The sequence below is a fragment of the Zosterops lateralis genome (assembly GCF_965231275.1).
Source record: "Zosterops lateralis genome assembly, chromosome: 8".
NCBI lineage: Eukaryota > Metazoa > Chordata > Aves > Passeriformes > Zosteropidae > Zosterops > Zosterops lateralis.
The window spans coordinates 9,153,990-9,180,005 of NC_139768.1; the positions used below are offsets into that span (position 1 = coordinate 9,153,990).

The 26,016-nt window shown below is 55.7% G+C and overlaps 1 protein-coding gene across 1 annotated transcript in view; it reads right to left on the reverse strand.

Annotated features, from left to right (window-relative positions):
- Positions 1 to 49: 49 nt before the first annotated feature.
- The window catches only part of PSD (pleckstrin and Sec7 domain containing), a gene marked incomplete at its 5' end in the record, with an annotated part of 34,058 nt that continues 8,091 nt past the window's right edge, over positions 50 to 26,016 (reverse strand). The window contains 12 exons of the mRNA XM_083866768.1: positions 50 to 396; positions 651 to 794; positions 1,397 to 1,541; positions 1,865 to 2,022; positions 2,600 to 2,670; positions 3,472 to 3,650; positions 4,869 to 4,912; positions 14,439 to 14,528; positions 15,075 to 15,133; positions 15,959 to 16,071; positions 16,628 to 16,708; positions 17,203 to 17,397. Of these exons, the coding sequence (XP_083722894.1) occupies positions 157 to 396; positions 651 to 794; positions 1,397 to 1,541; positions 1,865 to 2,022; positions 2,600 to 2,670; positions 3,472 to 3,650; positions 4,869 to 4,912; positions 14,439 to 14,528; positions 15,075 to 15,133; positions 15,959 to 16,071; positions 16,628 to 16,708; positions 17,203 to 17,397 (1,519 nt within the window). The 3' untranslated portion in view covers positions 50 to 156. The remainder of the gene's footprint in view (positions 397 to 650; positions 795 to 1,396; positions 1,542 to 1,864; positions 2,023 to 2,599; positions 2,671 to 3,471; positions 3,651 to 4,868; positions 4,913 to 14,438; positions 14,529 to 15,074; positions 15,134 to 15,958; positions 16,072 to 16,627; positions 16,709 to 17,202; positions 17,398 to 26,016) is intronic.

Genomic DNA, 26,016 nt, shown 5'->3' on the forward strand with positions numbered 1-26,016 from the left:
ATGGCTGGTGCTGGCAGCTGCAGTAGGGCTGTCACGCCCTCCAGCTCGTGCCGCAGACACACGGACACATGCAGGGTCTCGGCAGGCACACGGCCTCCGCCCCCGTGCCGGGGGAACAGGAACAGAGCTGCAGTGCAGGCAGCTGAGGCCCCACACTTACGACTTCTGGGGGTGGCCAGGGGGCTGGCGGCCAGCGCGCTCTGAGACGTTGCGCTTCACCTTGGTGGTCGTGCTGGAGGGCTCTGCGTTGAGTGAGGGGCTGGAGCGGGACTTTTTCAGGCCATCGTCCTCCCCACCCGCTGTGTCAAAGAGGGTGGACTCAAATGCTGCCAGGTCCTCGGAGCCAGCCTTCAGCTTGGCCCGCAGCAGCATGGCATAGGTGCCATAGCGTGATTTCTGAGGAGCACAGTGCAGCAGAGAGAGAGGTTGGCAAGCTGGGTACCGTCTTATGACCAGCATCCCTGCAGGGGGGGATGCTCATGGTCCCTCCAACCCAGCCAGCAGCCCGGGGCAGAGGAATGCTCATGGTCCTAGACCACGGCAGTGGCACTGTAATTCAGCTGATGGGATGGGTTAGTCCCATCGCTGAGGATGGCCAAACAGGTAGGGGCAGAGGGCCTGAGGGCAGAGGGGGGCATCTTCCAGCTCACCTCAAATTCCAGGTACTCTTCTTTCTGCTTTAGCTCCTCGTACTCCTTGCCTTTCACCTTCTTCTCAGGCAATGAGGAACGATGCTCCAGCAACTCCGCTGACATTGTCTTGAACTTGGTCTCATGGTTCTTCACCTGCTCCTCCTGGGAAAGGGTGGCACCATGTCAGTGCCCTGCTCTGTCCCCCTGGTAGTGTGAGCTGGCCAGGGACAGAACAGGTTGTACCCCTTCTAGGAGCAGCCAGGATCTCAGCTTCTGCTACTGTTTTTTTTTTTTTTTTTTAATGGCAGGCAAAACCACAGGCTCTTGGGGGCAATCTGCTCTCACCTCATAGGGGGGCTGACTGCAGTCTTAAAGCAGAAGAATTTAATCCCTCTGAAACTAGGCTGGTGTTTTTTTTTTTAAATCCTTTCTGCTCTATGAATAACTGCCCTGGTATGCACGAGTGCCAGCTAATCCCCCCAGTCAGTTGCCTTTCAAGGTCCCCGGCAGGACCTTGCAAGCCGTGATGTAGGACCACTTTCTCCTCCATAGTCTGACCATCACCTGACTCCAGCCCCACTGCCAGGAACGAAACCTCACTGTCTGCCCCCACTGTCAGTACCCCTTTTCTCTGTCTCCCCGTTGGCCCTTCACCTCACTGGGGAGGCAGCTGGGTGCACGGCACTACCCAGATCCCTGCACAGGGGAATGTGTGCACATCCGGGGTTTGTCCCAGGCTCACCATTGCCCCCACACGGGCCCACCTGAGACAGCCTGGTGCAGGAGCTGGGCAGCAGCGGGCGGCTGAACTTCTTTTGGGAGCCGATGGCTGCAGGGAAGGGGGGTGCAGAGAACATGGCTGCCACAACGTTGATGCGTGTGATCCACGAGTGCATCTGTTCGGGGTTCCTGAGAAAAAAGGCCAAAAATACAGATGGGCTTTATCTTTGTTGAAGACAGAGGGATCTGCCCTGCAGTCCCCGAGTCCCCCCAGGCCTGGTCCTGGCCAGCCATGGCATCTGGGACTCTACCCACAGCTAACCTGAGCCCAGCAGGGTAGGATAAAGAGGAGGTGGGCAAAGCTCAGCACAGACACCAGGTCCCTCTCCTTCCAGAAAGGGCCAGGACAGGAGAGAGCAAGGTGGCCCTAAGCCCCATCCCACCCTACACTCAAGTCAGGGGAGCTCCTGTGCCCCAGTGTGGGGCCCAGCCAGGGATCCTGAAGGACTCACTGTGCTTGGAACAGGAAGACCCTCCAGTCAGCTGTCCTGAGGTAGAAGACATTGGGCCGCTTGCTGTAGTCAGATGCTCGCGTGGCAAGCGAATGGTGGATGCTAATAGCATTCTTCAGTTCTTCTTCTGCCAGTGCCTTCCCTGGCTTATACTCCTCCTGCAAATCATGGGGTGTTTCAGAGCCAGCTCAGGGATGCACCCCACCATGAGTCAGCTCTATGAGGCTTCAGGAACTGCAGACTAGTGCTGGCTGTGGCAGGGATTGGAGACCACCCTCCACCAGGCAGCTGTGGATTCTGCTTCCAGCTCATGCTATACTCCTGGAAAGAGAGTATGCACAATCCAGGCACACTGGCTTGGCAACAGCACAGGGGGCTGTTCCCCACTGCTCCCAGTTCCCTGTGTGTGTGCCTGCAGGGAACTGGATGTGCAGCCCAGCCCTTCACTCAGGGGAAAGACCCTGGTGCCCCTCTCTTCCCAGCCAAGCCCCCTGCATGCAGCGCTCTCAGTCAGCAGCACCTTCCACTGCCCAAGCTGTACCCTGAAAACAGGGATGCCACCAGGTCCCCAAACAAGAGCTCAAGCATGCAGGGTGCTGAGTCTGCTCAGGCCAGGCTTTGCAATGCTGTCTGCTGCATGCCCTCTCTCAGTGCTGTGGAGACTGCTGTGACCCACTCTCTGGACTGGGGACAATCCCTCTCCCTGGTGTGGATGCGGGTGGTCCTGCTGCCTACCTTCTGCAGGTAGAGAATCATTCCCTTCAGGATGGCGTGGAAAGGCTTCCAGCCGCGCTTCCCTCGGGGCGCTGCCAGGGAGGAGAGAGCAGCTCAGACATCAGCCTCGGAACGGAGCGGGGGGAAAAAGCCACCCCCCCATCATCCTCTTCCAGCCAGCCCTGCCACAACGCACGTCACCCCACCCCACCCCCGGGACGGGCAGCACGCCAGCACTGTCCCCGCGCACCTGAGCCCGTGCAGGCCGCGTGGCTGGCAGATGGTGCTGCTGGCAGGGGGGCTGCTGCTGCTGCCTCCCGGGGCCAGCGCTGTGCTGTGCTCTCCCCGGTGCCCCCCCTGTGCTCCCTGCCTCGCTGCTTGTGCTCAGCCTCGCCGCTGCCTCCGTGCTCGGGCATGGGGACAAGGCAGTGCTGCCTGCCAGGTAACACTGGCTTTGAAGGGCGGCTGCATCTAATCACATCTAGGCAGCATCAGACGGCCAGGGCTTAGGAGGGATTTTATGGGGAATATGGTGAACGTGCCTGGCAGTGCCCAACTGGCTGCAGCCCGCTGTGTGCCTTGTCTATCACACCACAGGACACTTCCCTTCATCCACACAATCCCGTTGCAGGGTTGCAACACCGAGACCCCACCTCACCACCCTCCCTGTCCCTTTCTCAGCTCTGTGGGCAAGGAAAGGCTTTCCAGCTCCCCAGCCTGAGGGCTGAATTATGCCTGGCATAGCCAGACAGACAGGGCACTGATGCTGGAGGCTGGCATGAAGCTACAGACAGGTATCACATACTGACTCCTGCCCTGCTTCCCATTCAGTTCTGGAGTTCACTGGTGCACTCTTGCCCCAGGCGCCCCCCATGAGCTCCACAGACACCTACTTTTCTTGCAGTCAGGATCAGCGTGGATCTTGCGGACTAACAGCCCGTGCTTGTAAGTGGCGATGCTGGAGTCCTGGGAGAAGTCCAGAAAGGGGTTACTGCAGCTGCTGATGCGCTTGATGGACTTTGGGTTGGGATCTGCCAGCTCCGAGAGGGACTTTCTCAGCTCCTCCTCATCTCTGCCAATCAGATTTGGGTGGGGAAAGAGTTGGTTACCTTTCTGGGGACAGCAAACACAAAGTTCCCCACTGGTTGTTACTACTTTTAGGCCTGGCTTCTGAAAGGGAAGCTAGGAGCAGCAGGACAAGATGAGCAGTCTTCCATCAGCACAAGTGAGCATCCCAAACCTAGCCATGCCTGTGTGCCCCTGTCTCTCTAGACAGCTGAGGTGCTGCCTGGTCCCTTGAACAACAAGGCATTGGGCTTTTGCTGCTGATTCAGGGTGGGACCCCTTCCTGCCCCAGGGAGTGAGAAGCCTTTTTTTGGGCAGGAGTGCAACAGATGCCAGCCAGGCTGATGAGCCTGGAGTGACTGATGGAGGAGCAGTACCCTAGGGCTTGGCACTACCACAGCCCCCCAGCCCACGACATACAGGCTCACAGGTCCCCAGCTAGTAGGAAGGAGGGTATAGAAGGGACAGTCCCCACAAGGAGAGACCCAGTCTCTGGTCCCCACATTTTAAAGGCAGCAGCCAGACCACAGGGCCCAGAGCCAAAGGCAAAGGGGTGCAGGGACACTGTGGTGGGAAGCCTTGGGCAGTACCATCCAAGGACAGCAGCAGGTGTGGGCAGGATGTGGGCAGCCCGCTCCCACCGGGTCACGGCCCCTCACAGGCTGCCCTAGTGCCGCTCCCCCCTGCCTGCAGGAAGATGTGGGAGCCCAAAGCTGCTGCCTCCTCACTCCCTCAGCTGCTAATTAAACCCCTCAGCATCTGCCGGCGTCTCCATGGCAGCGGTCGAGCACATCGCTCAGCGCTGGGTAGCACTGGGCTGATTAATCCCTGCAGCGCAGGCGCTGCCACTCCTGCTGCTGGAGATGGCAGCTGTGGGCGAAGGTGCAGGCACCCTGTGGGGCCCCAGCACAGCCACAGCACCTCCAGAGCCTGTCTATTCCCACCCCGGGCACAGCCACAAAGGCACAAGCCCAGGCTGAAGCTGCAAGAAGCCAGCCTCAGGTGGCTTTCCCCCAGCATGCTGGAGAAGGGGCCTCATGGCAGTGCTGAGGGCAGCCAAGGGGTGCCTGCACCCAGCCCAGCCAGCCCATCCCAAGCTCCCTCCCCTTCCCTCATCCTCACAGGGGCATCTGCCCCGCAGCATCACGGTTTGTGTGGCCTCTGGTGCCAGGTGGATTCACTGCCCACCAGTGCCATGCAGCACATTCCCCACAGGGGTACTTACATGGCCCACTGCAGCTTCTCGTTCTTGATGGAGCCGTACAGTGCCTGCAGAGAGAAGAGTGGGGGGTCAGCAGGAGAGCGGTGCCAGGCTGGGCTCTGCTCCGTGGAACAGAGGAGGCATGCCAGACTGGCTCAGGGACACTGGAGGTTAAGGTAATGCCACATCAGTTTGTTCCAGTTCAGCCCTGTTCTGGCTGGGCTAGCCAGCTGACCTCAATTTAAGGTTACAGATACCTCGTCCTGCCACCGGAACCTGCAAACCCCCCCACACCCCAAAGAAATGTTGGGGAAGGCCCTGGCATTTTGTCCTCTCCTACCCTTTGTCTCTACCTGCCCATGACAGTGCCACAGTGTTAGCAGCATAATGGTGAGGCACACCTAACATTTCCAAGTGCTTGGGAGAGCTGTTTCTCCCTATTCAAAGGTGTTTCAGGCTGGCAAAAATGACAGCCTTCAGGAGGCCTGAGCCCAAGGAGAGCAAGCTTTTGGGACAGACTTCATTGGTGCATGCCTTCACTCTGCTCAGTGGAACCTCAGCTTGCTCCAGGGCCTCCAGAAGCCCCATGTTACAAGAGACCACAGCCAACAACTTCAGTGCAGTCAGCCACTCACCCTGGGCTGGCAGAGACTAGCTCATGGCAGCACCCAGCACTCCCTGGCAATGCATTGCTCCCACAGGAGCACACTTTGTGAGAGACTTCAGCATAGTGCTGGCCCTGCACTGGCAGAGACCCTGGCATTCTGTCCTTCATGAGGCCCTCAGAGGACTTTGTCCTCTTGGCTGGTCAAGGCAGGTGCTTGGAGTGGCTGTGGCCTGTCTCTACCTCCTCCCCAGCACTCTCAAACCCTCTCCCCTCCTTGGAGACCCAAATACCAGTCATCTGAGCACGGCAGGGTCTGCTGCCTGCATTTCTGCCCAGGAGCAAGCTAAGCCTGCCTGCAGCAGGATACTCAAGGGCCCCACTCCCAAGTGTTTGTCCGGTTTGAGCTGGGTGCAAGCCAGCAGTGCTCAGCACAGCTCTGCAGTCAGGGAGGCTCCAGAGAGGGTTTCAATACAGTGCTCACAGAGAGCTTCAGAGCAAGATCTGGAAGGCATCATCCTTGGAGGAAAATAATCGAGTCTTGCACAGGCTGTTCATGCAGCTGTCAACATCCATCACACTGGGCTGGAGACTGCTGCTGAGAAACCTTGCTGGTGGCTGAGAAAGTACAGCTGGAGGCGTGCAGGGGGCCAGGAATGCTGGCCAGCAGACGGCCCCAGCGGTGTCTGGGGAAGGGACATCCATCACTCCCAAGAGGGGCAGCAGCCAGGATGGAGCAGGAACCCAGCTCCTTCCACACTTTTCTGTTGAGGAAATGCTGGCATACCACCAGTTTGTTTCTCAGAGGAGAGAAAGGATTGTCTCAATCTAGCAGGCAGAAAGTAGGGTTCAGTTCTCTCCTGGGAAGACAGGAGACCTATAAAGTGGTAATGGCCTCAGAGCCTGAGAGAAGATTTGATCCCAGACCCATTCAGGCAGTCCCGGTGCCAGAGGGGCAGGATGCTAACTTGTGAGCAGGAGGTACACACCAGTGGGCTGGCAGAAAGGCAGCCAGAGGAGCAAAGAGACTTAGAGAAGAATCTGGGAGAAAAAAAGCAATCCAAAGTCTTGCAGAACATAATCTGAGAGCAGAGCAGGGGGATAAGCAGGATCTCAGAGCAATGTAGATGATAAGGAGTCTCTATGGGAAACAGAAGGGAAAGGATCTTACTCATTGCTGTGGATGCAGCTGAAAAACACTGAGAATCAACAGACACAAAAAGGAGACTAAAAAAATGGCACAGAGTAGTGGGCACTGGAAACAGCAGAAAAGCACCTCAGGAAGAGCAGGCAGAATGGCATATGTGGCTTGGCTTCCATCTGGCTCATTGGTGATACAGAGAAGTATCATCTCCCTGCTCCACAGAAGGGAGATGTGAGCCAGTTGAGCAGAGATTTTGGATAGCTGGAGATGACCCCAGCCCCGTGCAGGGCTTGTGGCAGAACTGTTGCTAAATGACAAGTGAATGAGCCAATAGAAGAAGATGCTCAAGGAGTAATTCAGGATGGCAGAGTACTGGATAACAGCCTGTGTTACAAAAATCTGGGCTCTGGGACTCTCACTGAATACTTCAAAGGCTGAACTGCCTTATGGCTTCAAAAGGCTCCAGCTGCCCTGCTACAGGCCCCAACAGCATCCCACCAAGCTCACTTCCAGCATGAGCTGCCATGTACCCCACTTCAGAGACAGGAGGCAGGGGCTGCTCAACACTCTTGTGCAAGGGGGCAGTGAGAGGCAAACAGGAAAACTATGGGATTGAGAGGGCAACACAAAGCTTTACATCTACTTAAAACCTGGCAAAATTCTGCTTGGCTAAACACCAACCCCAACCAAGACCAATCTCAGGTGCAAAGCTGGTAGACTCGGCCCAGGTCCTTGCTGAGGACATGCATTCCAGACACAGAGCCCATCCTGCTGTTCTGATCCTGTCAGTCACTTCCAGCCACTGCCTGTCAGTGGACAGAATTCTGGGCTCTTTGGTGCACAGATCATTTCTGCTGGGGAAGTGTAGGTGACGCAGATTCCTGAAGCCCAACTCACAACCACGTCAGCAAAGACCAGAGACACCGAATTCATCTCTCAGCAGGTCCCTCTCTCCAGACTCTCTTTGCTCCGTGGATTCATTTCCCCTGGGCCAAAAGTACAGTTACTTTTTGGCACCTCTGAGCTTGCAAGTACTACCCAAGAGAAAGCTGGGCACTGGCCACATGCCACTATGGATGACGACCCCAAGCATGGCCAGGGTTTTTTCCCATTGCTGGGTTATGAGCTCACTGTTGCAGCATGCCAGGCCAATCAGCCAGCTCAGCCCTAGACATGCGCAAGGCTGAAGAGACCTAGGAATGTACTGTCCCAGTGGGACTTCTAACTGAATCAACATCTTTCTTTGGTGCTTTCCCTCCCAAAAGCAGGCTGAGAGGCTGCCCGTGAGTCCTGCTCTACCAAATGTCTCAAGGACAGTTGAGGGGCTGCACTAGCAAGAGGCAGGTGGCTGTGATGTTCTAGCCCAGCTAGAGGGCCAACCCTGCTGGGGACAGCCTACGTAAGCAAGGAAGGGAGAAGACACCTGCCTTCAGCTCCTCAGCTCAGATCAGACCAGAGACATGATCCAGTGATGGTCTGTGGAGCTGAGCAACAAGCTGGCCTGAACACAGCTTTGGCATGGGACTGTACTGAGGGCTGGAGCCCAGCACTCAAGTAACAGGTGAAGGTTGAGGCAGGAATTTCAGCACCCGGATGAGGGTTTTAACCCTTTATGGAGTGCCTCTTTTATGCATCATAACTCTTATTGACACATCCCCTTTCCAGTCTGCTAGCTCCTCTGCTAAACACAGCGCTCCATGCAGCAAGATGCCCTGTGCGTATCAAGGCTTCCCTTCCTCTTGTCAGCCCTGTGACCAGCCATGGGTTCATGACATTCAAGACAGACTTCACAGCCACCAAGCACCCTTCCTGCAGTCATTCTATCGCTTTCTGTGACTGACATCATTTAAATATGAAAGCTCAACTGCTGTCCGTCCCCAACTTTTCCTTAGCAAAATATCTTTGCTACACTCAGCCACAAAGCTCTGTGAGGGTGACCAGGCACACAGATGCCCCAGCTGCACAGATCCAAACAGCAGGGTAAGATCAGGGCTGTATGTCAGATGGGAACTATACTTGTGTCAGGTCCCTAATTCACCTTGGCAGCCCACCCCCCTCCCTGCACCTCGTGCTCCTCCACAGCATGCACAACCCATGCTCAAGAACAACTCATCACCTGGCACATACCAGCCCTGCTGCGTACACCACTGTGTCCCTCCCACCCACCCCCTGCTGCAGAGGGGTTCCTCTGTGCACACAGAGCAGGCTGACTTGGGGACAGACTTTTTTCCCGTAGAATGAGCTGCCACAGGGACAACGTCCTGCGCATCACCTTCCACCCTGCTGCAGTCATGGGTGGGAGCAAGTGACATCTGCCCATCCCGGCCCCACACTTTTGACTCAGTAACATTGTAAGCTGCAACAATGTCTTTCAAAATATTTAAACCGCTCCTTGCCAGGCAACTACCACCCCCAGGACGGCAGACCCTTCCCAGTGCAGCCCCACAGCGCGGGAAGCAGCGACCGAGCATCTCCCAACTGCATGTTTCCATCCGAGTGCGTCACAACTTAATGCTGCCCCCAGACCGTACTGCGCTATGACAGCACCGCGGCTTGGCACGGCCCCGATGGCCCCGCCGGGCTGCTTTTGGCCACGGGGGCAGCCCAAGTAGCTCTGGGGTAACCCTGACTGCTCTGCCCCAGCCTGCCTGCGAGGGGGAAGCCGGTGTGGGTTCTTTTCTCGCTACTACACCCGACCGAGGTGCCCAGAGACAGCCTGTTCGCTTCTTGCCACCTCGGACCGATGCGCACCAGCCCAACACCTCCGAAACGGATGCCGGCTCACAGCGAGCAAGCTCCTGGCAGTAAAAAGCCCTTTTTTGTCCAGGCAGCCACTCCTTCCTCTCAAACTCTGCTGGGCTGGGAGCCGGGGCTGCGTTGCCCTGCGGCTCTCCCCGACGCCCAGGTGGGTGCCAGGCTGCCCTGGCGGGGCTGGGCTGGGCTGGCCAGGGCACGGCGCAGCGCAACCCCTGGCAGAGAGCCCGCAGAGCCTGTCACTTACGCTAAGCCTTAGGGCAGGTCCCAGCGGTACGGCTCTGTCCTGGATTCCTCTCGCAGCGATGTTTTCCAACAAGCGCTGCTGCCAGACCACGGTAAGCGGCGCAATGTCACCCAGGTCTTGTCGCGCTCCCCCCAGCCCCGTGATCGGGGTGGGATGGCGGGGAGGAAAAATCCAGGTTTGGGGACGGGGACCCTCGGGCGGAGGGGGCACGGCGGAGACCCGGCCCCGCAGAAAGCAGGCAGCAGAGAGAGATGGGGCTGGCCGCTCGCTACATCCGTATCAGGCCAGAGGCTCTTGCAGCGGGCGGGACGGCGACTGTCCGGGCACATTCACCCGCCTGTGTCCCCGCCGGGGCTCAGGGCGCAGCGCATCCCCCCGCGGCGCCCCCCGCTCCCCCGACCCGCCGCTTACCGGCTTCTTCTTGCGGCGGCTCTGGATGCGGCTGACCACCAGGTCGGTGTAGAGCACCGGCTTGAGGGTGCGGGAGCGCTGGGGCCAGCCGTAGCAGAAGGTCTCCACGCCGCGGTAGTTGCGCCCGTAGCGCACCGAGCACATGGAGCGGGACCGCATGCGCCCCGCGCTGCTGTTGATGCTGTTGACGCCGATCATCCTGCCCGCGGCGGCGAGGGGCCGGCGGGGCTCCCGGCGGCCCGGCCCTGCCCTGCCCTTCCCTGCCCGGCCCTGCCCTGCCCGCCGCGGCCGCTCTGCCGCCGCCGCCGCCTGTTGAAGCGGGGCCGGGCCGGGCTCGGCGGCGGCTCCCGACAGAGGCGGGGCCGCCCCGCCCCGCCCGCCGCAGCCAATGGCCACCCGGCCGCGCTGAGCCCCGCCGAGGGGCCGGCGGCGAGCATCCCACCTGGGGGGACAGCATCCCTGACGGTGATGCCGCACGCGTTGCCGGAGCTGCCTCCGGTAGCACCAGCTGGCCGTCCCTGCCTCCTTTCCGCGGAGAGCGGGAGCAGGTGGCTGTGCCCTCTTGGGTGACATCTCCCGAGTTCCAGGGGCCAGGTGGCACCTCCGCTCGGTTCTAGCTGGGGAGGCTTCAAGGCTGCTGCTGCAGCCCGGCCCACACCAGGGACCTACAAAGCCGGTAGGAGATGGGCCCGGTGGAGATGTGCTCAGACTTTCCATCTTCAGTGCCCACCCCACACTTCAGCCTCTTGCCTGTCCCTCCCAGGTCGGGCCGGAAACATCAATAGCCACAGTCACCCAGCTGGTTATAGGCAGGACAGAGATGCTTCAGGCAGTTGCTCCTGTGAAGAAGCAAAGAGCTGGGCATCCTTGCAGAAAGCACGAGGATCGATGTGTAATTTAGTTAGGCTTGACTGAGCAGGAGATGCAGCCGGTGGAGAAGGGGAAATTTTCCACTCTATCCTGTTTGGCATAGTGGTCATTTAGCACAACCTGTGAAGGAGGGGACATGGATGTCTGGCACATCAGATGTACTGGGCTGCCTCTGAGGCCCGGGGGAGCCGCAGGAGACAAGGGCAGGGCAGCCCATCGCTCCCAGGGGAAAGAGGAGAAAAAAAAAAAAAAATAGCCCGGGGGATTAGACTGAGCAAGCGTTCCTGTGATTATAGCTCAGAGGTGGGAGCCAGGGCTTTCTTCCCACATTGCTAATCACTTACCCAGCACTCTGAGCGTCTGAGCCCTGCTGTTGTGCCTCCAAGCTGGAAGGTGGGGGCCCATCCTACCTTCCTCCCCCGAGGACCCGACTGCATTGTCAGGCTTAATTCATTAACATCTGTGACGTCCTCTGGGCTCCTAGGCTGGAAGGCAGCACAGATTTGGCTCACTCCTGCAATTGCTAAGCAGTTCTGGTGAGAAATGGGGCCTGATTTGGCCCTACTATTGTTTCTGTCAGCCAGTGAAGCACAAGGTTAAGCTAAAAGAGTAAGGAAGGTGGGGATGAGATAAGGCTCCACAAAGTGATCAATCATATAAAGGTCAAATCCACATCTGAAATGTAACAGACAATCCGTGATGGTGAGTGAAATCCCAAGGGGCCTGGGCTGGAATCACGCTGTCAAGAGAAAAGCAACATCTCAGGAGCTGACCAAAATATCACCAGCTCCAGGACGTCCTCCTTCCATGTCCTTCCTTGTTACATGGGCAGCTGCTGTCATATGGCCACAGGAGTTCAGGTCCAAGCCTGCAGATGTTGGGCATCTTCAGGCACAGCATTATATGAGTTCTTATACCCCTGGCATGACTCCATGCCTGATCAGGGGGACATCTCAGCTGGAGAGCTGGGCAGCCCTGCCTGCAGAGTATAGTTCTCCAGGGGACGTTTCAGAGACAGAGGAAAAGGTTTCCAGCAGCAGTACTGGTAAGGCAGCACTGCCTTAGTTCCAGCAGCAGTGCTGTGCAGGGCATAATGAGGCACTGGCAGTGAGGGGGATGTGATGCTCGGCTGTGAAAGCTCTTCAAGTGTTTTCATTGCTTCTGCATAAAACTGGGACTGTTTACATGTATTATCTAGTAGCAGATAAAGTTCTCGTCTGACTCAAGCTGCCACATGCTCTCAGGCATCATGCTGCGTTTATCTTGGGACTCCCTGCAGCCAGAGATGAGGGCAGCGCTCTGGCTCCCTGTGGGTCTATTCCTGATGCTGCCCTCAGAGTCACAGGGGACAGTGGCCTTGTGTCCCTGCAGCCACCTAGGTCCTGCCCTACTGCCCCAGTTCCCTGGCAGTGAGTGCTTTGGGTGAGAGCCACTTCCAGCTCTGAAGACAATGGAGTAGTAGCCTGTGCTATCTACTCAGGCAGGCTTGGAAGAGCCCCCAGGACCTTTCTTCTGTGGTGCTGGAGCTGCCCAAGACCTGGCCTAGAGCTTTGGGAAGCTCCTGTGAAGCCTGCCAGCCCTTCCCCTCCCCTTACCCTTAGGAAACGCGTGTGCTCCTGGAGCGCTAAAATTAGCCAGCCAGCTGTGCGGCACGCTCGCACAGGAGCCTCGGTCCCCAAGCACAGCCTGCCAGCCAGGTCCGCCAAGGAGGAAGCATCCTGCCCGGGGTAACAGGGCTAAGGCAGACTGACACAGGGAGGGCAGCTGGAGAGCCTTTCCCCATTTGTCTGCCCCTGAGCCTGTGCAAGGGACCACAAAGCATCAAACAGCCAAAAGCGGTGGGCAGAAGGGAAAGAGTGTCTTCTCTAGATGAGCTGGCTAAGGCTGCCCAGGAGAGGCACAAGAACCCCTTGCCAGTTCTCCCCCCAGCACAAGCCAACAGCACTTTCTCCATCTCACCTGCCCTAGAAACCTACTCCCCCTTGCATGGGCAGGGGGTTTCCAAAGTGGAGTGGTGCTTCAGGTGAAGAGCTGCAGCCTGCCCTGCCTGAGGTTCCTCACAGTGTCTTTCACTCCCCCTCCCCAGCATGGCTCCTGTACAGAGGCGGCTGAAAAGCGGCGGTGGGAAGCACCGCAGCTGCAGAGGGAGCAGGCCATTTTTAGCAGAGCAGCCTCCCAGCTGCTGGGCTGCCGGCAGAGCTGTGTGGGGCTGTGCTGCAGAACTGCAGCCTCCCTCCACTTCCTTACACCCAGCAAAGGTCTTGGCCCCTGCCCGTGAGAGAGAGCCTGTAGCTTCATGGCACTTCCAAACTGTCCTATTTCCCTCTGTCTGGGATCTGATGTGGTAACTTCATCTCATATGTTTGAACTGGTGGTGCTTTGAGAGCTAAGTTTAATAGGGCAATGCCCCAAGTGTGGGCACCCAACCACGGGGCAGTGAGGGATGCAAAGGGGGCACACCAAGAAGTCTGTGGAGCTCAGATACTCCAAGATGCAGCAACACTGAAGGGTCAGGGTTCACATTTCATACGTTTCCATCCATTTTGTGTGCTTAAAGCCTTTTCTGGAACTGGGTTTAAAATTAGAGGAGAATTTTTCCTGAGTAACTCCTTTTACTGCTGAAGTGTGGGCTGAGAGGGAGGACAGCCCTATTGAGAACTGCTGGTAACCCCTTAATGATGGGGTGAGCGACACAGCCAGGAATAGACCCACAAAGGCTGAAAAGGGAGCTCAGCTTTTCATCCTCTGTTGCCTTTTTTCATCAACCACTCCCCCACGTTGTGGCTCCAGCACACTGTGGGAACCCATCTTCCACATCAGGAGTATTTGCCAACTGTAGCGCTTCACCATCAGCAGCAATTTCTGCCTGGCAGATCCTATGGGAGCTAAGCCTATTCCCAGGGTCTGAGACGAGGAGACAGCAGCTCAGAAAACCCTCCTGAGAGCAGGTGATGCCAGAGAAGCACAGCAGTCCAAGGCCAGAGGTGCTTGCTGAACACTCTCCCTGACCAAGCCCCTCTAGGAACTGGGTCAGGCAGGGAGAAGGCAGGAGTCCCCCAGTCACACCAGTGTGGTGAGTTCCCAGCTCCGAGGTTTTAACCTCCATCCACTCTCCTCATTGCAATGCCTTGCCCATGTCACCTCTGCCACCAGAGACGGGTCCAGTCCCACGGCCTGGCCAAGTTTTGGGTCCCAGTGCTTCAGAGAGTCAGAAAGGGCTGAGTACCACAGGACTGATGCCAGGAAGCCTCCGGCTGCAGCTGGTCAACCAGCCCTAGTAAGCTGCCCCATGTGTGCTCCCTTGCCTGCAATACAGGCACAGCAAGAACAATGAGGGAATCAGAACCCCAGGCAAAGCTCCAGTGTTGTGCTGAGGGAATGGAGCAGCTCATGTTCCCCTCAGCAAGGCAGGAGCCCAACTGCAGGCTCAGGGACCATCACTGTTCTTGCATGTAAATGCATCTCACATTCATAGCATCTCATGTAGCCCTCCATGTGATCCAGACCAAAACTCTCACTTCTGCTCCTGCTGCTTGGCCAGCCGTGGAGAACAACCAAATTTACCTTGAGCAGCTCCTTGGGGAAGTCAGTGCCTCCATTGAGTCCCTCCAAGTTGCCAATGAAGTCGGAGCAGGACATTCTCTTCCCAATGTTCTAGGGGAGTCAGGGGGAGAGAAGCATCGTGATTACCTTTGGGACAGAGGTCTTTGCTGGCTGGAGCAGGTCCCACAGCCCAGGAACAAAAACCCCCTCTGCAGAGGGGTGAGGGACCAGCCAGGTCTCTGAAAGGCTGCTTGCAGGTATGGGGAAGCCGCTGGCTTTGCAGAGACTCCAAGAGTTTTAAATAGCCTCCTTTTCCAAAACTGTGTGCTCCCTGCTCCCAACAGCAGCTGGTTTTGGAGTCTCATTCCCACCTTCTTTTCCTGTTCAGTTTTCTTTTCTGTCCTCATCCCACTTCTACATCTTTCAGCTCAGCAAGTCTCCTGCAAAGCCCTGCTCTCTCCCTCATCAACCCCTCCTCTAATTTAGCCCTTCTTGCCTCTCCTCACCAAACACATTAGGGGTGACCAGCATTGACAAGCCCAGGGTCCTGTGCCTTCTGCTCATGTGTCGCTGTCCTCCCTCTTCTCTGAGCACCTACAGTTTCAGGTGGTGAGGTCAGACAGGGGACAGACTGGAACAATGGCAGTGGTAACTTACATGTCCATGCAGATCTGTGTTTAGCAGCATCAGGGCACATGTGAGGGTGTGGGCTCCATCTGCAGCACAAGCACAGGACAGGAATTAGAGGTCCCAGCACAGCCCTGCAGCTGCTGCTCCAGTGCCTCAGCATCTTAGGAAGGCTATGAGGTATCTGAGCCTCCAAGACAGCACTGAGCCCCCTCCTCCCACCCTGGACACAAAGGGACACAGCAGTCACTGCAGTGCTGACAGCCTGCAGGTAAGTAGGTAGGAGGCTGCTGGTTCCAAACCTGAGCATACAAATGCCTTTCCAAGCCTGCTGCCCCTATAGCCAGGCAGTGATGCTGTAGCTAATCCTGCAGAGCTCCTAGCATGGCAAGGTAAGACTGACACAGCCTCTGCCAGCCAGGCAGCCCAAACCTCACCTGTCCCATAGCCAGCCCAGAGCAGACCCAGAAACTGACCCATTCTGTGTGAATGCACACAGAAGAGGTGCAAAGACATGAAATAGTACAAAGTGGGTGCTCCCACTTTGCTCTTGAAATGCTAGGCACACGAGTTTCCCCACTAAAATATTCCCTGAACTGAGGGTCTGAGAGCTGGTGCCTATTTGGTGAGGAGTGTGCTAAGTGTGTCTCTTGTGCTAATCTGCTCAAGGTCAAAATTAAGAATGGGTTGAGCCCTAATTATGTATCATCCAACCAGGAAAAAAAAAAAAAAAATCTAAATCATCTGTCAATTGAGGGAAATGACATACCAGGGCTGTCTTCTAAGGCATCAGTATAGGCTCTCTGCCTGCTCTCTAGTTTCAGTTTGAGCACATTCACTGAGCTGACAAAGGCTCCCCTGAAACACACACATGCACACACACACACACGCCTCACAGACATGCAGTTTCTTACCTTCTGAAGAGATTGCATTGGGATTACACTCGTAGTAGCGCTGGGAAAAGTGAGCCAGCACTCGCTCTCGCTCCTGCGTCTCTCCCATCAAGGCCAGCTCTTTTAGAAAGGACCTGAAAAAGCAGCAGCAGCAGCATTGGTCACACATGAAGACCACTGCAGTTTCTGCAACTCACCCTATGCAGGAATGAAGCTGTGCTTTCTGGTTTTGAGACCTTCCTGTGTGCTGGATAAAGCCCTGCTTGGCACATCCTTCCCTCCCTCCAAACCCACTGTGGGACTCTCCTCCAAGCCCACCATATCCTGCTGGCACATCACAGAGACCTACAACCAATCCCAGGAACTACACTGGAAAAGGAGGTAGGTGTAACAACAGAAGGATTTGAGTTCAAGACCTGGAAGGTCAGGCCTAGGTGAATCTGACAGTCATTCAACTGCACTGACCATTGAGTTAAGACCAGGAGTGTTTTTTCTTGGTTGCATGGCTGAGAGACTGTCTTGGAAATAACCCTCTCCTATTTAAGAGGTAAGAGGATCTCCAGGTGGCAGCCATGGGGTCTGCTTGCTCCTGCAGATCTCTGTGTGGTTGCAGAGCTGCAAAGGACACGGTCTGTTGGGACCCCACTCTGGTGGCCACCACACACACATGTACACATACTCAGTTCTGACCTGAGAGCCTGATCCAGACTCATCCCTGTGAACACGAAGAACTTCAGATATTCCCCTGCCACCATCCTGCTGAACTCGTTGCTGAAATAGAAAAGGGGGAGGGTGAGAATGGGATTGACCAGGCTGTGGGGACAGCCAAAGTTACACAGGGGTTGAGTGGATTCCAGGAAGCTAGGAGCTCCCCAGAGTTGCAAGAAGCCACAGACAGGGAGACCCCATGCAACCATGAAACTCAGAGAAGTCACCCACAAATTCACTGGGAATACTGGGCATGTAAGAGAAAATGAAGAAGATATAGAGAGAAGGGCCCAGTAGAGGTCAGCTAGCCACTCCCATGCCCCAACACCTTACTGAAGCATCCAAGATGCAGCCATGGTACAAAAATCTGGATGTCTTCTAGATTTAAAGACCTTTAGAGGGAACACCTGATGCAAATATACCAGTCACAAGGAGTGAGTTTTGAGGTCCTTCCAGCAGTCCCTTGCCAGCCTGGTGCCCCACAAAGGCAGCAGCTGCAGGTGCACTGCGTGTGCTCCTTGCAGAATGGAACATGCCTTCCAAATACCCACACGTACTTCTTCCCCAAGTGGCGAGCCACATCTGCTTTTTTAAAGCCATCCAGGTTGTAGAGCCTCTTGGCCAGGCGTTTGGCAGCCTCCAGGTCAGCCTTGTGTCCATTGGAAAGGGTGTCTGTGCTGCCCAGGGCCAGCTGCTCCACACTGTCCATCTCCGACTCCGAGTCTGAAACCAGCTGGCTCTGGGGGCGGTCGCTGCAATGGGAAGGGACACTCCACGTTAATCTGCCTGCAGATCCCCTCCTTGTTCAGCTTCTCAGGAAATGCATGTTCCTCACCCTGCTTTGGAGACTCGCTACTCACTGCTGGGACCCAGAATGAACTGCACTGGTCAGAGACACTCTGAGGTCAGCTAAGGGAAGGTGTAGGAATGCAGGTTTGGGAGAAGGGGTGGGTGGATGGAACAGCACCAGTGATTGACTGGACCAAGGCACTCAAACCAACATTCGAATTGGAATGTGGAAAGAAAGGACAACTACCCCAAAGTCCCCCACGTTGAACCTGTGAAACTGTATGTGTGGGCTTAGGCTCTGCCAAGCTAAGCTGTAGCAGAGACTTGGAGCAGAAACATGTACACATCACATGCTGTCTCTACAGCTCCGTATTCATTTTTTAATCTGGACAAACTCCTCGTGCTGCTCTCAAGTGCAGATTCTACCCAAGACAAGACAACTCTAATTCCTTTGTTCACCTTTGCCCACCCACTGATTTCAAAGCAGTACACAGACCGCGGAGCCAAGGCAGAGAACACGAGGACAAAGGAAAACCCTCCCTGGCCTCCCAGCTCACAGTGGAGCGCAGTCTTCTCCAGGCTGCCCATCCGCTCTCGGCCCACCACACCTTAAATGGCCATGTTAGGAGACACTCTTGGCTTGGCCCCCGAAGCAATCTGACTCAGCTGTGCAGAAGTTATCCCAACCAAAAGCTGGTTGAATCTAATCAACAACAAATGTTAAGCAACTCTGACCTCGCCCAAATTTTCTGGCAGCCCTTACAATGTTCCAGTCTGATTTATTTTTAAAAGTCTCTAATTGAGTTTTAAGAGGCCTGCTCTCCTGAGCCAATTACCCAGGCCAATCTCCTTGAGGCTCCGCTTTTTTCAAGAAGGACAAGCCTCCTCCTGCTCAGCGCTGTCCCAGGGGAGCCCTGCACAACACTGACAGGCTGCCTCATGCCTTGGGGGGCTCTCAGGTGCCATCCTCTCCACCTTCCTGTCACCCACAGCCAGTATGCAGCAGGAGAAGCTGCTCTGCACTCAAAGCTGTGGCTCAGACATTTCCCTGGTGAAAGCAGCTCCAACACTGCCAGTCCTTGGAGAGATGTGCTTTGCTCGGGCCACTGCTGAAGTCAGTGGTGCCAGGAGGTGATTGTGGTAAGATCAGGATGGGTGGCTGAGGCAGATCTGTGCCCACTTGGCTCCAGTCCCCCCCAGGGAGACTATCCATCACTCTAATGCACCCTGGTGGAAGCAGCCACAAGAGTGGTCACAAGGTCACCATGAGATGACCAGGTCTGACTCCACCAGCTCTGCGGAGCTGGGCAGCTTCCAGCATCACTGTTCACATCATGAGCACACCCCATCCTGTGGGCAAATCTCCCACCTGCCTAAAAGCTCTTCTCCTCCCAAAACAGCCACATCCAAAGATGCTGTTGGCATGGGCCCTGGTGCCTGGCTGTGCCTTCACTGTCTGGCAGGGTCAAAGCTGCTCTGAGGGGTGCCTGACAGGAGAACAGGCTGGGTGATGCTGGGCCAGTGCTGGGCACACACCTGGGCCCCACTTGAGCTCCTTGTGTGGCTGCAGTAACTGTGACCTCAACCAAGGACAGAGGTCACAGGTTCTTTGATTTCCAGAGGCAGAGGAGACTAATCCATCCCAGCAGCTGGCACCTGCCAGCCATGGGTTGTGGTGACTGCATTTTCTTGCTAAAATCTTTATCTGTTATCACAAGGGCACAGGCATTGTCCCCTTTGCAGCCCAGCAGTTCCAAGGGTGCTTTTCCAGCCACAGGTTCAGCTACAAAATGCAGAGCCACCCCTCCAACACTCCCCATGCTCTAACTGCATCTCCAGAGCAAGTGGCTGCTCAGTTACCTTCTCAAAATCTTTTAATTCTTCTCTGCACCATCCCTAAAACTCCTGATATCCTTCTGGACCTCATCTATCCTGCTGAGAGGTTGTCCTCCCTCACATGGCCAGTTCCTGGAGTGTCCAGGGACAAACCAAGAGCTCTGAATCTGCCCCCATGACTCTCTTCCTAATCTACGGTCCTCAGCTTTCCTATCTAGTGCTGAGCATCCAGGCATGGGGCCATTAACAAAATCTCACTTGTCATTCAATATCTGTATCTCCCTGCAGGGTCCCAATCTGTGACTACAATTCCTGCCTTGCTTCTTGCAATAAACATGTGGGTATCTCAAACCTTGAGTCTCAAAGTAGCTCTACCAGCAGAATCTGCTGCTCCCTCCCTCCCTCCCTCCCTCCCTCCCTCACCAAGTCCCAGTATTGATTTGGTGTTTTACAGCAAACTTGCTCTCAGGATGAGGCACTATTCAACCATGCCACGAAATGGGGTTTTTTTCCTAGCACTCAAGGCACTTTCATGCAGTCAAATATGGACAGTCAGCCTCTGTAGGCTCAGTATGCCCTCTCTGTGGTACCTACCTGCCACCACTCAAAGCCCTAGTTGGCTTGGAGAACATGCAGCTTAAAGACAGAAAAACAAGAGCCCAATTCTCAAGTAAATGGAGAGCAGAGCATGAGACATGTCCACGTCTGAGGTAATTGAGGTTATGCTAATTTTCTCGCCAATGAGCTAATTGCAGGTCTCAGGGTGAGGGTTTTTTGGTGTATTTAGTAAAGTGACATTTTAGTTTGGCTTGAAGAAACACTGAGATAATATTTTTTACATTAAATGCACACTTAAGGAATAAAGATCAAATCTGATATTATGCAAGTATCCTCGGTGTGGTTGAAATAAGCCACTCCTGAGCAGACACAATGCTAGCTCATCCCTCTCCCTGATGCCACCACTCACGTCACTGGGAGCAGAGGTCCCCCTGTCACCTCAGAGGTGTTTGCTAGAGCCCAGTGTGCTGCAGTGAGGCATGTCTGGGGGTCTCTGCAAGGAAGGCACATGATCCAGCACAGGGATAAGTGCTCACCCTGGGACAGAGGCTCTTCACTGACCACTTTCCACCCCAGTTCAGCAGAAGGACTTGATGTGCTCCCTACCCCGGAAAACTGCTGCAGAATCACAGTCCTGCTCAGAGCCACCATACCATACCAAACACACTGCTTCTTCCAGGTCAGATGGTTCTCCAGGGCCCAAATGTTCCTTCTCAGGGCCAAACACTCCTTTCCTGGATCATCCTCTCACCCCAAAATTTCTCCTCTAGCTGACTGCCTGGAGCCCAGAAGCAGGGACCACAGTACCTTCCCTGACTGCAATGCAGTGTGTCAGTGCAGGAGTCCTGACATCCTCTCCACCTTGCCACCATCAACCAGGCTTACTTGGGACCACATTCACTCAGTTTTCCAGCAACCAGGAGCAAGTCTTCTCTCCTGGATGTGGAGCAGCAAGAAGGCACTAGTTCTGCAAAGCCAGGCCCAAGGGGCTGACCTCCACCTCCCAGATGCCAGCAGAGATGTGTCTGCTGGTGGGACCCTTCTTGCAGCAACAACCTGTTCCCCAGGAGCTGAGGGGGTGCTCAGTTGAGCTCCTGCGCTGTCCAGGTCCATCCTGACACAGTTCCAGGCAAGATACCTGCTGCAGGAAACTCCAGACCTTTAAACACAATTCAAGCACCTCTTGCTCCCCACATGAGGCTGGTTTAATCCTACACCATGAAGGGACATCACAAGGAGCCTGGTGCAAGTCCACAGGGGACAGGTGCATGAGGCAAAGTAGCACTCTCTCCTCAGTTCTGGAAGGCCCACGTGCATAGCTAGATGTTCATTGCCTCTGCCAAGCAAACCAAGCCTGCCTAATGTTGCTGCTAAGAATGTACCAGACCGGATCTTTGGCTGAGCTAAATGAACGCAGCTCCCTCCATCGGTCTCAGTGGAGCGACTTTGATTTATGACAGCAAAAATCTGGGCCGGTTCATTCCTCACAGAATTGAAGTTAGGGCTGGGAGGACACTTGAAGGTCAGCTAGACCAGCCTCCAACCACAGGCACGGCTGGCTGTGCTTTCTGGCAGCTCTGGAGTCCAACAATCACCCAGCCACAGCAGCACCAACCAGTGTTATTGCTGACAGATCAAGAGAGGACTGAAATTTGGGCAGCTGTGCCCCTCCTCGGTCTTGTTTCTCTGTGGACTTCCAGAACCTCCCCTGCAGCACCAGCATCCTCTGGAGATGTCTATTTGTCCTCCATCACCCCATCCCACCAGCTCTTCTTGTAGGGACACAACTGCTCCTTCAGAGGACAGGGACTGACACTACAATCCCACCGGACAATTTGTGGAGCCAGCTGAGAGCCTTAAATATCACCTTACTCACCTGCTGGATGGAGGGTGGTCTTCTCCCTCAGAGACACAGATGTCATAGGGTCAGCACAGGAAAACCTGGGTGTCATGGATCCTTGGGCCAAGACCAGCCTATGGGCTCTGAGTCAGACCTGGGAGCTGGAATTAATGCCTGACACATAGGGCTGCATCCCACAGGTATGTGCTGCTGCTCATGCCTCTGCAGGCAGACCTGCCATCCCTGGGATCCACTGTCCTTTATGCCATGGTGGGCTGATGTGTTCTTTGCCCTGGCTTCTGCTGCTCTTCATGGCTTGACACGGCTTCCATAGGGGAAAATTCCCCCCAGGCTTGTCCTTTATTTCTTGCTGTGCCAGTGCTTGTGGGGAGACCTCTTCATCCTGCACCTCAGCCCTGCATCCCTACTGTGCTATCACCCCATACCTCCCTTCCCCTATCTTCATCCTTTCCTCAATGTCCACCTTCCTCTGCTCAGCTCTCAGCCTCAACCTCCTGCATTACACCCCGAATCCACCCCACGGGGCCCCAAACTGGGCACAGCCCTTCGGGGCATCCTCACCAGTCTGCCCAGTGCTACCTGGGAGCTCAGACCAGCTGAGAGCCCTCCGCTGGCCCTGGGAGGGGCGGGGCAGCGTCTCCCCGACCGCTGCGGTAACAGAAGGAACCTTATAAAGAAAGGCAGCGGAGCTGGCTGGCAGCTCCGAGCTCCAGCACACGCCAGCAGCCGCGCTCCGGCAGGGACACAGCTCCGACTCCCGGCGCATCCTCCGCCCGGGGCGGCTGCCCGCTCCTCCCACGCAGCCGCAGCAGCTCCAGGGCCGAGCTCTCCCTCTAGCGAGGCTCCAGGCGTGCTGTCCTGGCCCTGGTTTCTGGGTCTTTTCACCAGGCGGTTTGCAGTCCCGCCTTTGATATCGCTTCTGCCGCTTACCCTTCTTTCTGTCCCACCGCAGGCGAGGTCCCAGCAAAACCTGCCTCGCTCACGTCTCTTCCCTCCGCGGACAAACCTCAGGGACCGGCACGACTGTGCCCGGGGCCAAGGCTGGCTCCAGAAGAGTGGGATTGCAGGGAAGTTAGGCAGCTGGATTTCAGAGGGCTTGCACCCCCAGAGAGATGCAGGTTGCCAATTTACATTCCTCCAGGGGTGATGCCCCACAGCCCACAGTGCCTGCCTGTATAGGACTGGGCAAGCCAGGTGACCCTCTGGACACCTCCTTGCACCCAGCAGCTTGGCCAAGTCCTGTAATTTGGACCTGCAGTTGCCAAAGTCTGGTTGTCACCACTAAAACAATCTCTCTGCAGTCCCCAGGGCTGCCCCAGCTCCTGCCCCACCATTTTGCCAGCACTGCATCTGTCCCTGGCTGGCCTCCCTGGGTCCACAAGGACTCTCTAGCCCTGGGGGGCTCTGCCTCCACACATGCTCTGCAGAGATCTGTCATAGCCACAGGGACAACTGCTTTAACTGCAGCTCTCTGCCCAGTGAGAGCAAGGGACCTACACACTTTCACCTCCTGCCCAAGCCTGGTGATAACCTACTAACAGAACTTGTGCTGGGGATGTCACTGTGGGGTGTGTGGGCAGGGCAGGGAGGGCCTTCAGTCTCTGCTCTGTCCCTTTCAACCAAGCCTGCTGGAGTAGTGCAGGCAGCCCAGGGGAGGCCTTTCTAGGTCTGCACTTAGACATACTTCCCACATACAAGGTCAAGATAAAAGCATGGTCTTAACTGTTATGTGCTGAGGTTCACCAGAGCCTTGGAGTAAGCAACAAGGCTGCATGACCCAAGGCCACTGGCTGTGGGGGACACCACATCAGCCCAGCAATGCAGGGGCATCACTGATTGGCCATTCCTGCCACTGAGGGAGGTGGGAAGTCACAGGCTGCAAGGCTGTCTCCAGCCCAGATGCCAACCCTGACTATGGCAACAGTCAGTAGCACAGCTTTTGAGGACACAAGGACAGCCACAGGGCAGCACGTGCAGGCCTAGACCCACTGTTGTTCATCACCAGTCTCACCAAAGCCCTGCAGCCTGAGGTCACCTCTGCCAACCCTGAGACTGCCAGAGAGTGGCACAGTCTCCACCACAGAGTCCCCCTGCCAGGGGTCCCCAGTCTACCTGTGGTGGTGGCAGTCAGTCTGTACTGCTTGTGACCATGGACAGTGCCATGCTCTGGCCCTGCTGGCACAAGTGATGATGCACTAGAGTGACTGCAGATGTTCCTTAGCTCCTTTCCTCATCAATTTCCATTAAATACTCCTTAGTGGGAGAATTGCAAGGATAAGCTCTGCTCAATAAGATCAGCCCTGCCAGGCATCAGGATCTGCTGGTTCCAGTTCAAGAGAACCTTTGAGCAACCAGCCCAACCACTTCTCCCTCAAACTACTTGGGAATCTTCAGCTTCATGGTCAGCTCCACTGAGAGTCTAGAAAGTTGGTAGTATCAGTGATGGGGAAGAGGAAACTTCTTGGACCACTCCCTTGCCAGAAACTCCTGCCTCCTGAGGACTGATCCTGCAGATGGATGGGCTGTCTCAGACTCTGGTGCCACATGCCTTCCCTGCTTCCTGCTTCCAGCCCCAATCTCCACTCCTTTTTCCTGCACCAGATGGCAGATTCCAACCACACCTGCCTCTCTGCCCACTGTTGTCTGTGGGACTATGAGGGAAGGCTCACTCCATACTGGGGGGCAGAGAGCTGGACCACTCCCTGCTGGGGGCCTGCAGCAGGACTCTGCTCCCCCACACCTCATTCCTCACTGTCTTTCCTGCAGTCGCTGTTTCAGGCCACCCCTGGAGCCAGGGCACCTCCCCACCTGCTGCAGGGCAGCATGGCAGATCAGAACAGTCCAGGATATGGGCAAGAAACAGGGCCTGAACTGGACAAAAAGAAGTGCTGTGTAGGGACCTACAGATAACCAAGGGAATAGTTTCTAAGCAAGGAAAGGCAGTTGCCTGGGACTCTGCACACATGTGTAACAGAAGGTGAGACTGGCAGTTATGGTGCCATGGGAAACCCTTGGGGTCCCCAGGCCAGGGAGCACAGTGAGGGCTGCAGCTGCATTTCCCCTGTGCTCCTCTGTCACCAAAGCAGAGGTATTCCTTCCAGAAGAGGAGGTGGCAAGAGCAAAGGTGGGCTCAGCAAAGATCTGAGGGGGGCAGCTTGGGGGATGGATGTACACCATCCCTCCACAGCATGTGTTGCAGCACTGCTCTGAAACCTGAGCTAGGAGGCGAGTACAGTGCCACAGTGTCCTCGGCACTGCCAGCATGCTCTGTGCTACACTGACTACAAACCAGTGAGGAATAATCTCTGTTAAGCACCTCATTGCTGCTCCTGCTGCCAGCTGTGTCTCTGCACCCTCACACCTGCCTCTGCCCCTGCATTGCCATGCTGTGGTACAATGGCATCCCATGGACAGTCAGTCAGATACTGTCCTTTTGGTTTCTCCAGGGTGCTGTGTTTGTCTCTTGCTTTGGCACAGGATTAGAAAGCCAATTCTCCCTGCAGAGAGCACTGATCATGGCTGGATACTGTCACCCTTCATTGCCATGTGCCTCCCAGACATGACCAGTTTTACTGCACAAATCTTGCCAGGCCTCTGTGCTACCACGTCTCTGGCTTCAGTGTCCCAAAGAAAGGGAAGGCCTAACCCAGCTCCCCTCTGCTCCAAAAGGCCCTTGGACTGACCCAAGGGCCACAGAACTAATGCAATATCTCACTCTCCTCTCTTGACTGCAGACACCAGAGAAGACACAGAGCTTAGATCTCTACCTGATCACCCCAAGCTGCACCTACAAAGATGGCACAGACTGTGACCAGAAGTGACAGGTTTGGTGTGGAAAAGACCAAAGCCTGGGAAGTGGATGAGGGATTCAGGACACTCATCTCTGCCCTCCATCTTTTAACATGAACAAGGCTGAGGAGGTTCAGGAAGCCAGAACAACGGGCACAAGACCATGGGACTCTTGCCTTTAAGAAATAAGTGGCTGCAGTGCAGATGGCAAGAGACAAAGTCCCCTGTAGGGAAACATCAAATTTCTACTGGTAGGCAACTTCAGACTGGCCTCTCCCCATACCATCACAGATTCTGGTCTGCCTTGCAATGAAAACCACCACAGGATGGAAGTTCTGGCATCCCCTGCTTGCTTGGCTGAAGGAAACTTCAGTACCTACAAAGCTGGCAAAGATGAAAAAGGAGTTCTGCTCCCATCAACACATCTACCATAATACCACGGTGATCACTGATCAGCCACTGCATAGAAAATCTAGCACACGCAGTCCCGACCCTTCCCCAGCAACCCAAGTCAGGCTCTGGCTGCAAACCAGACCTC